At 40.2% G+C, this 14209-nt stretch overlaps 1 protein-coding gene across 2 annotated transcripts in view; it reads left to right on the plus strand.

Moving 5' to 3' along the window:
• Positions 1 to 13839, plus strand: part of crppa (CDP-L-ribitol pyrophosphorylase A) — a 61328-nt gene extending 47489 nt beyond the window's left edge. The window contains exons 10-11 of one of the 2 annotated variants that reach the window (XM_046044245.1): positions 1589 to 1698; positions 11853 to 13839. In XM_046044245.1, coding sequence (XP_045900201.1) covers positions 1589 to 1698; positions 11853 to 11883 — 141 coding nt within the window. In that variant the 3' untranslated portion in view covers positions 11884 to 13839. The remainder of the gene's footprint in view (positions 1 to 1588; positions 1699 to 11852) is intronic. The other variant, XM_046044246.1, reaches the window with a different exon arrangement.
• The last annotated feature ends 370 nt before the right edge of the window (positions 13840 to 14209 follow it).

Genomic DNA, 14209 nt, shown 5'->3' on the forward strand with positions numbered 1-14209 from the left:
AAAGTCATTAACCATGGCTGTCCGATGACCGGCCGACTGACATTGACATCCCTAGACCTAGAACTAGCATGTCAGCCAAAGTTTATAGTCATAAACAATTAGGTTTCACTGCAAAGTTCCACAACTGAAATCTGGTCTGTTAGTTAATTCCCTTAAAATGAATTACACACTCCTGGGGAATTTTCAAAACGAAGCGCCAAGGGATTTTTATCCAGAGGTCTATGCTTGCGCTTTTTCTCACACTACATCTGTCAGGCAGCATACGCAGCTTATCCTGTTTAGGTCTGACAAGGCAGACAAGTGAAACCTTACACAAGCTCTTACTGTGACACCTATGTATTCGCACCCTGGTGGGGTCAAGGGAGATCAGGGATGACTGCCGTCTCTGCTGTCTCAGCACACTCCCAACCTTTCTCTGAGTAAATCCAACAATTGTCCTTGGATGAATAAGTGACTGGTGTTATGTTTTCTGTGATGAGTATTGGAACCTTTAATGTACTGTGAGAGAATAGCGTCATCCCACTTTCTCAAAATGAGGAGCTGCCTCCATTACGAGACAGATGCGATTACTAAAATTGCATGCATTAGCTTCTTTGGCTAGTCTAGGTCCATTGACAGCTAAAGAGAAATTTTAACGGGGAAGAAAAAACACTGTTGATATTGAGTTGCTTACTGAGCATTAGACAAGTTAATCAAAACTTTACAGAAAGCTACATGGATAAGAAATGACATAGCATTATTTGGTTTTTGGTAAGCTGTATTTGGTTACTCCAACATCTCTGGGAGAGCTGACAGATTTGGTGAGTCTTCTTGTTGATCTACTGCACTTAGCATCAGAATAAAAGTCCAATATCCACCCAGTACTTTTCTTTGTTCTGACAATTATGTGTTTAAACTTTATCTAAGATTATCCTGGAAATATGGATGAGAGCTCTTGGCACCCTGAGCGGAATCCTGACAACTCCATACAGACAGAAGCCCGGGGTCGCTCCCCTCCTCAGTGATGTATCTGTAAAGTGTTAGGGTCAGAGCGTTGGGAGAGACTCACACAGCCGCAATATGTGCAGGATATCAAGCTTGATCTTCCATGCCGAGAGTGCTCCAGATGTGCGTCGGCATGTGTGAAATTTGACCGCTGGAGCTCAAGGAATTAGACATACCAAAGCGGTGTTTACTCAGCTTTGATTTCTCAGATTAAAAAGACCAGCAAGCACTCTGTTTGAGCCGATGTGACTTGATGCAGGCACTTGCAGACAATTTGGAAATGACATTCCAAGAGAGAATTACTGTTACAAACAGACAGTATGTTCTTATGGAAGATTAATGTAAGCTAGCGCTTCACAATTACTTTGTAAACATTCAATCACTCAGAATTAGGACAAAACATGTGTGTGTTTGTTTTGCCACTTGGTTTTGAGCTGTTTCTGACCACCCACAGTAGTCCTGGTTTGAGTTTTCCTCCAGCTCTTCAGTTATGTAGTTGGTAAGCACTGCTCTGCGGGGATAATGCTTTCATTTAACAGGCCTCATCAAAGATTGTTTTTTGTGGCATTCACCTTCATGCTCTGCTTTTGCTTTTATTTGCAAGGACCTCTCGGTACACATGCTTGTCTGGTTGGGTGTGGTGGAAAATAGCTGCGGAATACCACACATTGTATTCAGAACAGGGAAAATACCACCAGATGCCCCAAAATCCAGGTAAAACTTTAGTTAAGGCTGATAAATGTATGTGCTCCTCCAGCCACTGACAAAGGGTATGTATCTATGCCAAAATTTCTACTTTTTGGATCCTCATCTGCATCTACATATGGTAATAGATCAAACGATCATACTGATGAGCAGACTGCTCATGGATGATTTTTGGAGACTACCTAAATCATTCAGGATTATAGTAGGGCCAGCAGATATTTGGATAACAATATTTGAACCAATGCGTTCCGCCTCTCTTGCTCTCCACATAGACTGTTTACTTGCATGCAACCAAAGCCCACTCAAACGTGATTGGTCAATACTACAAACGGACTACAAATGGAAACCAGAATACTTCCAATACCAAAATCTTGGCTCTTGCCTACAGATTCTGCATTCATATGCAGATATCTGTTTATAGAGATTACATCCAGGTAACTTCTTTTTCTTTCTTTGTCTCGCGCAATTGCTGTGTTTATGTTCATTCATTCACTGTGACAGAGAGCGGCGATCGCAGTGAGCAGAGGGGTTTGCAATGGAGATGAATCTACTCAATGAGATGATAACTGTGCCTTTTTTTTGCGAAAATATAAGCAGCCAATCACAGTTCTTGTGGTCTGCATGTGATATCTCTGTAGCCGCTGTTGCTTTGACGTGTGGTTACATTTTTGAGAAGGTGAACATACGCTACAGTGTACCTTACCGCATATAGCCACTGTAGCTACGCTGAAGCCCCTTTAATCCAACAATACATCAATATTTTGTTTGTTGGCTCATGGCCTAACTTTACACATTTTATTTAATTTTTTTGAAAACTAAACCAGACTTAATCAGACTGAAAGCATAACTTAAGTGGAGGTGATGACCATCCAAGTTGTCTTGAGGTCCTTCCCAGCATTTGGAAGATTCAGTTCAGATTCAGCTGGTAAAATGTAAAAACGGCTGGGGATTTGGGCCCCAACGCTAAAATCGAATTTCCTGCTCTGATGGAAACCCATATTCGAAGTTTATAAAGTTATTAATAACCAGATTTCAAGAACTTAAATCTGGTCTTGTATTTAATGTCCTCAAATGAATCTCACAGTCCTGGAGTTTTATCATGAAGTGTCATGTGTCTGGTAGAGGTCCCTTCTTGTTCTCACACTATATCTGTCAAGCCACACGGCCGGCTGTATCCCCTTGATGTTTAGTCTGTGGTACACCGATATTTTGACAGCAGTACAATAACACAGTGTTGCACCTATGTTTGTATGTTTGGCTTACGGCCTACTGTGATTACAATCTCATGCTTGTATTAAGGATGGAAGTTGGGGCAGTAAGTCTTAGCCAGGATGTGTGCTGCTGAAAACCCAGGTTGTAAAAAATGTCTTGTTTTGTGAAATATTCCTGCACCTGCATCTGACCTCAGATGGCCTGGGATATAGACTTTATTTGGCTTCCCTGGTTTGGTGTAAGTGATACAGTGTGATAAGTCAATGAGGCATCCTTGCAGGGTGTGTGTGCTTTTGGGGCTCTCTCACCGAATGTAGGATTTGGCATGTCCCAGTTCATAAATCCCACACATGCCTTCATGCTTTCATACCTCCCCAACTAAAGATCCATTGTTCCGCTTACTGTTTTGAGGTATGTCTCTCGGTGAGTTAAATTCAAACAAAGTCATCTCTCACAAGAGCTTGTTGAAAAAGTTCTCACTGAGGGGATCCGTGGAAATACCGCCCCCCTCGATGTCCCATTCTTAGCTGGGTTTGCCTTCTCTGAAGAGGGTACACAGAAGGAGAATTCGTACATTAGACGTGACTAACAAATTGTTAGCTTTACTCTTGCCCAGTGGACGCCCCTAGACAGGATATTTTGGAAAAATGTGTTGAAAGAGCTTTACAGGTGTACCGTGAAAGGGTTGTGTGGCAGCAATTGTTCTCTCAATGGGGTCTGAAAAGCAGTTATCAATACAAAAGTTTGCTTTTTCTAAGCCTGGAAACTCACAGCCGCACAAAAGTAGGGTGGGATACAGACACATTAATTTTCCTACATTACATTCCTTTTCAGATGAAGTGAGGCAGAGTGGGAACGACACGGGCATCTAAAATGCAGACACTCAGGCAACGACACTAAATACCTCAGTAAAATTTTATAAAACACTTTCCCTGGAGATTCTTCATCTGTAAGAAGTACAAAATGATGCTTATGCCGCTGTCATTTCTATCAACTTCAGCTCTCAGTCTTGGAGCTCGGATCCAAGCAATTTTTCATATTTATGGCTGAACTTTCGCTGTAAGCATGATGTATACTCCGAAAGTTGTTTAGATCCAAAGCTCAGCAGTAAATATTAAAAACTGTTGGATCTATGTGTGTGGAGGTTTTCTTTCTTCAAGTGCCTGAGTAAAGTTTGGCGGGGTTCTTGGTCATCTTTGATTCATTCCATCACAGCAAATCATTGATCCTGTCTCTTATATGATTCTCCAGTTACTATTTGGCTTAATATAAGGTGGAAAATAGACAACTAGGTTTACTGAAGTACTGTACGTAAGTACAACTTTGAACTTTCCAAGACTAGAAATAAAGGTTTTCACCTTATAGAAAAATAAAATTTCTGCCACAGTTCTTCATAAGGAGTGTTTTTAATAAGTTCTAAAAAAAAGTAACTAAGTACTTAAAGTGTGTACAGTTTGAGGAATAATTCATATCTCTCCAAAGTCTCCAAAACTAGAAATATATAAAGATTTCACCAAGTAGCAAAACTAAACTTTAACACTCCTTCACAATGAGAATTTTAATATTTTAAAGAAATTCTATTTAAAGTACAATTTTGAGGGATTGAATTGATCTGAAACCATTAAAATCCCCCTACACTAGAAATGAAAAGTTTTCCATCTACTATGACAGCTTTAAAACTCTTCTTCACAAAAAGTACTTTTACTTGCTGTTAATGCTTGTTTGCTTCTACTGTTAATCACATTGACCTTCCTGTGACTCAGTCATTACAAACTCAGGCTGTGCAGCCAAATATTTTCGAACCCATGGATCTTCATTTAACATTTTAGAGGAGAATCCAACGTTTCCAAAGATGCCAGACTGAATTTTCAGGACAATGTGTAAAAGTGAAGCACAGGACATCTAGTGTATTTCCAACCATAAAAACCACGTTGTCTTTGGTTTGAATATTTTCCTCGTATACCTTCAATGAAAAGCTGGAAAGGAGCTGGTCAAGAATCTATATGATACTGTCAGACAGTGGGACACCAGACCCTGATTTTTCCAACCTTAATGCTGCTTTAGTGGAAACAAAAGGGAGACATTGGATGTTACAGATTTAAATGCAGGGCTTATACTTGTGATGGTGTATTTTCCCCCTGTGGTATTTCTACATTTACTAGAGGATTTGAGTCGTTTTCTGCCATTCTTCATCAAATCAAATGAGTCTCTATACACGACTATAGTTGTGCAAAAAATTTGGGGCTATAATCAGACTTTTGGACTGGCCAGTAATTGGACCTGTTTCCCCCTTCTCTCTTCGCAGTTTAGCCCCAAGCTACTGCCTGTCTTCAATGATACACTGAGGGGAGTAAGGGCAGCAGGACCATAATACCCACTCGGGGACGAGCTGTCAGAAGCCCTGAAACACTATCCTCTCTCAGACCAAAGCACTGCATGTTTTTATCAGGATTGTATCACTGGGATACAACACACAGGTCATTTGGGGAGAATTTTCTGAGAAATGACCTCATCTATTAAAGAGTAGGAGTCAGAGTAATGCTCAGTGAAGTTCATGTTAGGTGGTGGTTTTAGCTTTTAAGATTCCCAGAGTGGAGATTGCTGTCTGGCCTTAATTCTAGCAATGATACTGCCCTCAAGTGGATGCTCCTACTATTAGTACTGTAGCACCCTCATGTCACAGGCAAAAATACAGTGACAGTAAAACGTTAGGAACGTAAGAAAAGAGGCCATAAAAACTTTCTAAATGTTTTTGGCCACTGTGGTTATAGTAGCTGGTGTGACTCTAACAACTCTTTCCAGTTCTCTTGGCTTGGGCTCTGTGCCAAGCTTTTCCATAAACTGTTTTTCAATTAGGACCCAGTGCTCTTGGCATTTAATGAAGGGAACAGAAGTGGAAGCCCTCAGCAGCAGCAGCAGCAGTACTCAGGGCTGGGGATCTCGGGAGAATGACAGAGGCATACAAATTGTCACTGTTAAAGGTCATAATTGCCTGAAACCTTTAAGCTTCAAAACAGGCTCTTCTTGTGTGGCAGAAGTGCTGCTGTGCACTCCTCTGAGATGGAAAGGTTGATTGCAACTGTGGCATTTAAGAGAAGAGAGAGTTTGAGGATTGCTTATTGTGTGGTCCAGTGATGCTCCACCCCCCCCTTTCCCCCTTTGCTCTGTGTTTCAAAGACCTGTCGCTTCATGGCTTGTCAAAATCCTCCCTTTAAACAGTGGGCAAAAATAGAAGCTAATGATTGAAGTTCCATCCATAAATTTGTGGTCGCAGTTTGGAATTACAAGGCTGTTGCATGTGTTTGTGCATTCATACACATGGGAGTGATTGAGAACATTTTGCTTTTAGTTATTGCCCTTTCAAATGATTATATATATATAGCATTGTTTATATATTAAAACAATGCTCTCACTTAATTTCGTAGTATTACTTGCCTCTTGGACTGGAACCTAAGTTCTTGGTGCATGAAGTACAAATAAAAAATTGAACAGCTCTAAAGTCCCCAGAACTCTCTCCATGTATGACTCCTATCCAGTGGTATTTTTTCCTTGACACCATATTGTTTGCTAACAGTCTGAATTTTTAAATGTGAAATCTGTCAAGAGAAACTATATAAATGCCATCTAGGCCACTGAGGGATTGGATACGTCAGTAATCGATGCAACAGAGACGCTGCTGTCAGTGGAAAAAAGTGTTACGTTTCAAAATGTAAATGTGTCGCTTTCCCATTTAATATGGCATACATTACTGCTGATAGTCCTTCCACTAATGTGAATAAATGATGATACATTTGGCTTGGAAATCCTTTAAGTGAGGATTTGTGGCAGTTAATCATTATGAAGTGGAAAGTGAGGTTCCCTCACGTCTAATAATAGTAAAGTGAATCTCGTAAAACCGAGCACTTTTAAACTAAAATAAAATAAAATATTCTCCTGCTGACTGCACTTAGACTTTGGCTCGTGATGAAATTTCTGTCTTTGGAACATATGAAGATTAATTCCACACTGTAAACAGGTGAGAAGCGCCTATTAGGTCAAATAGCTCTATCAATCAGACTAATCCACGTGTGGTTTTCATCTCAAAGGCTCAGTAACGCCTTCGACTTTAGGTTTGATCTTGTGTCTGTCCAAATATCTGTAGTTCTGTCTGTCTCAACACTGCCACAGTGAGAAATATTCAGCCTCAAGCCCTTGCTTACCATATTCTACTGGAAGAGACACTGGGACGGAGACAGTGGAAAACCATTTTAGTCAATGCTGGAGGACACAGGTTTTGGTAATGATGAAGATCTGGAGACATGCAAATCCCTCCAGGATCACATTCCACCTCTTTGTGTTTGTGTGTGTGGGGGTGCACATGTGCAAGTATGAACACGTGTCTGTGCATCTGTTCTGTCTTTCGTATGCGCTCTCGCTGTCTTAATGCTAATGTGTTCCCTCTCATGGATGTTTGCGTGCCCGTAACAATGAGCCAGTGAGCTGCTCATTAGCAAGCTGCTTTAGTCATCCTGGATGGTCCTCAGTGGAAAGAGGAGACACGAGCTGAAAAGAGCGCCACCCCCGCCAACGGCAGCAAAGCCCGGGTCAGGAGAGGTACCAGCTCTGGTCTGTCAAGACCATCCACTTACTGTGAAGTGAACTGCGGCTCTTCCCTGAGCGGCAATTAATCAGGTCACATGTTCCTCACGCTCAAGTCATATAGATTTCAGCCTGAAAGCAGTTAAATATGCAAATGTCTCTAAAGCTGTTAAGTAACTCTACCCTTTTGTCGTGCTTTTTTCTCAACCACATTTAAAGCCTGAGTGGCAGTTGTGACTACTTAAAGCTGTGCCACGAGTCAATGAAGAGCTCAAGTCATATTTGTGTTCCACTGTGCAAGCAACTACTTGATTTAATAATGCTGTTTTATGAAGCATGATTCATATTTCAAAGGCTGCATATCTGGAGTGGAAATAATTCAGCGCTTGGGTTTAGACAGGCTTAAATCTTTGATCCTCCCCGGTGATCTTGACTTGCCTTTTGCTTTGTCTTATTTTCTTGTGTGCAAAGTGTTTTTTGTTGTGCGTGTAAGAAAACAGACGTCTCTAATAGAGTCATTAGCTGTGGTTTGATGGCTGTAGCTGTCTTCGATATGCCCGAGACACCCGGCGTTCTCATGACTTTCTCAGGATCCTCATCAGTGCACTTGGGTGGTAATTGGCCAATGATGGTGCTCATCACATTTATCATCCCCATGGCCTTTTAGCTCCATCAGACACATGTAACTTCTCAAATACGTTCCGTGTGAAGATGTAATTTCTTTTAGATAACAATCGAAGGAATGCTTTGATCTGATTGCTTTTGGTATAAACAATGATAAGATGCAATCAGATTTTACTAGACTGCTTTGATTTTGGAGCTTCTGAGTGATCACTGATGAACCTATGCATATTCTGGGCGATATGTGGACGATGTTGTGGTATCAGCTGCAATTGTTGACTGCTTACAGATGTACTGGCCCATCTCCTCATCGCCTCGTACTTGTGATTAAGCCACAGAACAATGACTTGGGCACATCGTAAAGACAAACAGGAAAGCCTCGCTGTTTTTCCTTCACTCCATTTCCTTTGATTCTCCAAAGGTCTAGCCAGTTGTAAATCTAAAAGCATATTAAGAAAAGATTGTAGATGCTGACACAGAATGCTTCTGGAGCCCATTCAAAGCGATCATATTTTGATTTTGAGTTTTCATCCCCCTGTGATTCTTTAATCACTGAGAGGCTGGAGTCGCTGATCTGTACTCCAGTGCCTCAGTTTCCCCCTTCAGTAGGTTGGTGTGGAAAATTCATGTCATCTGACTCCCCCTCCACTGGTTCTGATTAGGGAGGAGTGCTCCGGGAATTCTGGATCCGGGGTCTCTCACTCCGATTAACCACGGTCAGGCCCGATTCCACGCTCATCGCTCTCACACCTCGTCACATTCCCATCCAATCCCCGCACAAACTGTGCCGTTAGGAGCTGGCCGGTGAAGTTAGGCAATAAGATCAAGAAACGACAGAGCGAGAGAAAGCTTATTTTTCTCCTGTTGATCATACGCTCAGCTCCAAATGTTCTGAACCGCTGACACATAGTTGTAATGCAAATCAATTTGGAAGCTAGATCTTAAGATAAGTCAAGAAGAATGTTCCAAATCACAAATCATCGTTGTTTTGTCATCTGAGTTGGATATTATTTTATTATATATTTATGTGCTCCTCTCTGTGGATTTTAACATCCACTTAAAACACACATTAAAAGCTTTGTGAAAAGCCTTCTTAAATGATTTTGTTTCACTCTTAAGTAAACCTGCCTTTTGAGAGCTGGCTGATAAAATTGGTTATAGACCCAGAAGAGTAAGTGTCCGATTGGTCTGTGTTGTTCTGGTAAAATAATATGTCAGATCCAATCCCGGTTTAAATGATAATTACAGTTCATTACAACTTGGATCAAGTTGTCGTAAGTTTAGTCTGTTTTGATAACGTTGTTCTCGCCAAAGTAATAACACTGCATACGTTTTGACATCTCATAGCGGAACTAAATAACATTAATAAAGGCTGAATTCCAATAAGTTGGTGCCGTTCCAGTCCCCTAGTGTTGTACATCCTGGCTTCCTGCCATGGCTTATTGGAACACCCAAATGGATCAGAGCCATCGTTAATGTCACCTGTGATTTTCCTGCTATGACATGTCAAAGTGACTGCTGTGGAGAAAAAAAAGGTCTACTGCTGAGATCTGAGAGCATGGCGACATCGCTCAAAAGAAATCCAGGCACACAAGCAGACAGATCGTCAAACACACTGTTGGAGTGACGGTGGCTGGCTGGTGCTTTTGTTATTTTCATTCACATGCACTATTATGAAAAATGTACATGATTGATTTAAATGAATAGTATATAGCATCTAATAGTAATCTAATGTAAAATATCAGATAGAAGCAGATTATGTATAGAGAACTCATTACTCAGAAACACATGTCACTTGTGAGGGGGGGTTAAATAAAGAAAAAAATATACATGTTAGCGATAGTAACCAGACAAAAAAGGTTATGTTAAAGAGATCTTACATTTTTACCTGGGACGTGTAGCTTTAACCTCAGTTTCTTAGCATGACATCATGTACGTAACTGTCAAATGCTTATTTAAGACTCAGCCGGAAACATTTAAACTCATGGAGTTAACATAGTTTAATTAGCTAGCTATCTACAATTGCTAATATAATTTCAGCAGGCAAAATAAACACTCTTCAGCTAGTCTGCTTTTGTCTACCTCTGTCTGAAATCAAAGACCCGTTGTGTCATAAATTACTATGGATTTAGATGGTAAATCTGCCATCGTTATCATTGTACATCATATGTGTAGTGAAGCAAAAGCTTGTTGTATTAACAGTAACTATAGGGGAGTACTAGGCTGAGCATAAAATTGTAAAAATGTTGTGACCAAAACTGTGAAAATAAGATCAAAGATAAAAACAGGCTTATCCTTAAACTTAACATAGAAGTGTAATGTTTTAGTTATTTGAATGCAGAGCATAGAATGTTAAACTCTTTGGTCATTGTAGAAACCAAAATCTGTCCCAGGCCTTTCTTTTTTTCTTCCCTTTTTGGTATACATCCCTTTTTGTGTTCTCAGTGGTATATACTTTAAAAGTTTCATGCAAATGAAAATCTTTTTCATATTTTCTCCCTCATGCATGCTGCTACATCAAAAGCGTTGTCCAAAAGCCCTATTAAAGTTTGCAATCCATTTATGAAAAAGTCCAGGTAGAGCATGGAGCATAAATCTATTTGAGGAACAAGCCTGTGGTTAAAACAAAGTAAAGCTCCTTGAACTGCAGCTCCTTTGAAAGATGGAAAACAGGTCATTCTTAGGCCTCATCAAGAAACTAAATCAAAGAAGGGAGTCGCTGTAGCCTAAGGAATGGAGTCAGGGGAGTGAAAACCATTAAAAGTGCATTGTGCAGGCAGTCTGCAGAGGGAAAAAAAAGAAGAAAGAGATACACGAGAGGAATCACAAAAGCAAAACTACCACAACAGTGAGGTTTAAAAACAGTGTGAATGTGAAAATGTATGATGTCCTTTTGTCTTATGTGTGGTTAAGTGTAGATCTGTCCAATGTCATGCACCATAAATCTTAAAGTAGGCCTTATTGGTTCACAAGCTTCAGACGACTTGACATTAACACAAATTTGGGAGAAAAAAGAAAGTTAAAGTGCCTTAAATCATCAGCACTTTTCACCCTCCTCCTTTAGAAAATTGCTTCCGTCTGCTTATTGAGCCATAAAATAACACGGGAGTCACGAAAATCCTCGACAGATTTTGTGATTCTTACAATCAAATTAAATGTGGTAAGTTCCGATTGCAGCTCATTACAGCTGACTAGAAGAGGAACGTTGTGCGCGATTATTCTCTCATCAGGAGCATCCTTGTGGGAAGTTGAGAATTTGGGGTATTTTTATGAGTGTCGTCATTTTTAAAGAAAATGGCAGCTGATGCTAAATTAGGAACTTTGCCGACTTTTACCATTTGCCAAACCATCGATGTTATAAATCCTTCCTAACAGGACCGTTTCATACTGTTGCCATTACTGCAAGTGGAACAACATGGGACTGGTTTAACTTTGTTTCCTGCTTGTTTGAACCGGCTGCTAAAAGTAACTGGATGCTGCTGGCAGCCCAATAAACTTAAAAGCTGGTCTACAAATATTTGGATGACTCAAACGAAGTCATGACTATTGAGAGAAGAGATAAACATGAACAAATGTGAATCTGCGTGGAGATGTCTTAGATTGTTATTGTAGGATCTTGCTACTGAGCTCATGTAATGAGCGAGGTGGCATGTTGCTAGCGTGTCTGTCTGTAATTTTATGTTCTTTAACAAATTACCTCCCTGTCTCTCCTCCTCCTCCTTCTCCCCTCTCTCTCTCTCTCTCTCTCTCAGGACACCGAGCGTTGGGAGAGGTCAGCGCTGAAGGTCGCTGAGATCATGTCAGCTTTGATCCAGGAGAGGAGTCCCGCCCTGGTGGGACAGCTTCTGCAGGCGTAAAGGGAAGCAGCACCAACCGAGAACCTCCTCTACCAGACTCACGAACGCTGCAGGGATGAGGCAGTGTTTATTCTGCTCTAAATCCATCTCATCAGTTAAAGCAAGGTTAAAGGGATACTCCCAGGATTAAGTGCTGCCCAGCGAAAACTTTGGGGACTTTCAAGAGATTAACTTCCAAAAAAGAATTGAAGCAGCAAATGCAGAGATATTCTGAATTTTAGCACCAAGACTGCATCAGGCTCAACCCCAGAATCCTACACTTCCCTTCGCTCCTTTTGTTTAGCTTTCTGCAAAAAATCAGATTGTGGCAATGAAAGCTAGTCTTTACTATAATCAACCACAAATCGGATGTTGTGGTCTATTCTAACAATATATGTGGTTGGTAAAGTGGCCAGTATTTTGTTGGGTTGCACCAGTGCCAAATGAAAGAGAGTGAATTAGTTGGTTGTTTGAGATATTAAAACAGAAAAATAGTTAACATTTATCATTAATATTTACATATTGACTGAACACATTATAAAGCTGCTGTAGGTTTACTTTTTTATTGTTTGTTTTTTTTTGTAAGTTTTTTTCATCAAATTAGTACAGCTGGATTTTTCAGAAATTAAAGCCCCTATGTTTTGGATTTTAAACATTCTTGCTTTGGAGACTCCTAGTGATATTACTATGGACACAATGATGCACATCAACACGTACAATCATATAAAAACACATAGGGGCTTTAAAATGGCTGTAAACAAATGAGACCATTGTTGAGAAAATGTTAGTCCCCTACTGGAACCAAGAGATACTGATTTAAAATCTAAAGAAGGTAGACAAATTAAAGCATTCAGTTTTTGAAACTTTTTGCAACTTATGTTCACAAAAATTCCTTCCAGTATGTTTGTCCTCTTCAATAAAGCACAAAAGAAACATGGAGGATCATAACTTATGTGAATTGTGCTGTGCTGACACCATAACTGCTTTAAGTTTGAGCCAGCCATCTAGGTTCGGTCTAAGTTGTTCACCGGAAGTATCACAAGTACTTTGAGAAGCGAGACATGGCCCCAAATGCATGTACAGTACATTCGCATAACAAATGATTATTTCCAACCTGGATCAACAGACCGGATCACTACGTGAAGTTATTACTGTGGGAATTTGAATTACAATATGTATTACAACAAAAACTGGGCGTTTGTAAACAGATAGGACAAATAGTAGTTTTCACACTGAACCCATTTGATTCCGACTTGGCTACTTTAGAATAGTGTGAAGACTGAAGTCAAACTCTGGATGACGCAAGTGGACTAAACTGCCTGAGAGGGTGAAGTGAGTCTAGTGCTTTCTTTTTTTTGTGGTGCGATAGCAAAGCACAGCAGCCACAGAATATGATATGTTATTTTAGCTTCAATTCAAAAGATAAACTGATAAATCCATCAGCTGATCATGAACTGTCAAGGAAGTGATCTGTCTAAGCGACAAATATATATTTATGCTATTTATTTGTTAACCACAGTAACACTTGTGCAATGCTGGGATTGTCCCTGATATTCCTGCTTGCGTCTAATTAAAAACATGATGACACCATAGTAATTATTTCCCCAATTTAATCCTGTTTCTACCTGGTCGTCATTCATAAACAGTCATTTTTTTATGTGCTTTCTGTACTCTAACAACAAATATACACAAGAAGCAGTAAAGTGCAGCATGATCTGCTGTATCACTGATGATCGCAGGATGAAAGTCCCCAAAACTGTCATGGGGTGCTATTGATAAAACTGTATTGTGTCATAAGGACTGCTTTTACCACTGGATAAAGTGACTTAAACACTAATGTGTAATAAGAGGGCGCTTATATATTTGTACTCCATTAAAACTGCTTATTGAAAACACTAAAAAAGGAGAGAACAAAGTTTTTTTTTTCATATTTTACTGTACAAGTGCGGATTTCAGAAAATTATGTTTTATTCAGAAATCCAACAAAATATATTTACCTTTTGCCATCAAACCTGAAGTCACAGATTGGACCCCCAACAGCAGCAACAGATGTGCAGTGTCTTGCTCATGGGAATTTCAGCTGTCTCCCGACTGTGAACATTTAGGTGTGTTGGCCCGAAACGATTCCTAATCAAAACGTGACTGAAGTGCTGTAAAGGTCCTGAAGTTTAGATGCAAGTCTGGTTGTCTGTCTGCGACCTCATGCATCAGTGAAGCCCTTAATGAAGCAGCATTGTACAGAGGAGGCTCCTGTTTCCTGCAGTGAACCAGCT

The sequence above is a fragment of the Micropterus dolomieu genome, linkage group LG03 (assembly GCF_021292245.1).
Source record: "Micropterus dolomieu isolate WLL.071019.BEF.003 ecotype Adirondacks linkage group LG03, ASM2129224v1, whole genome shotgun sequence".
NCBI classification, from domain to species: domain Eukaryota; kingdom Metazoa; phylum Chordata; class Actinopteri; order Centrarchiformes; family Centrarchidae; genus Micropterus; species Micropterus dolomieu.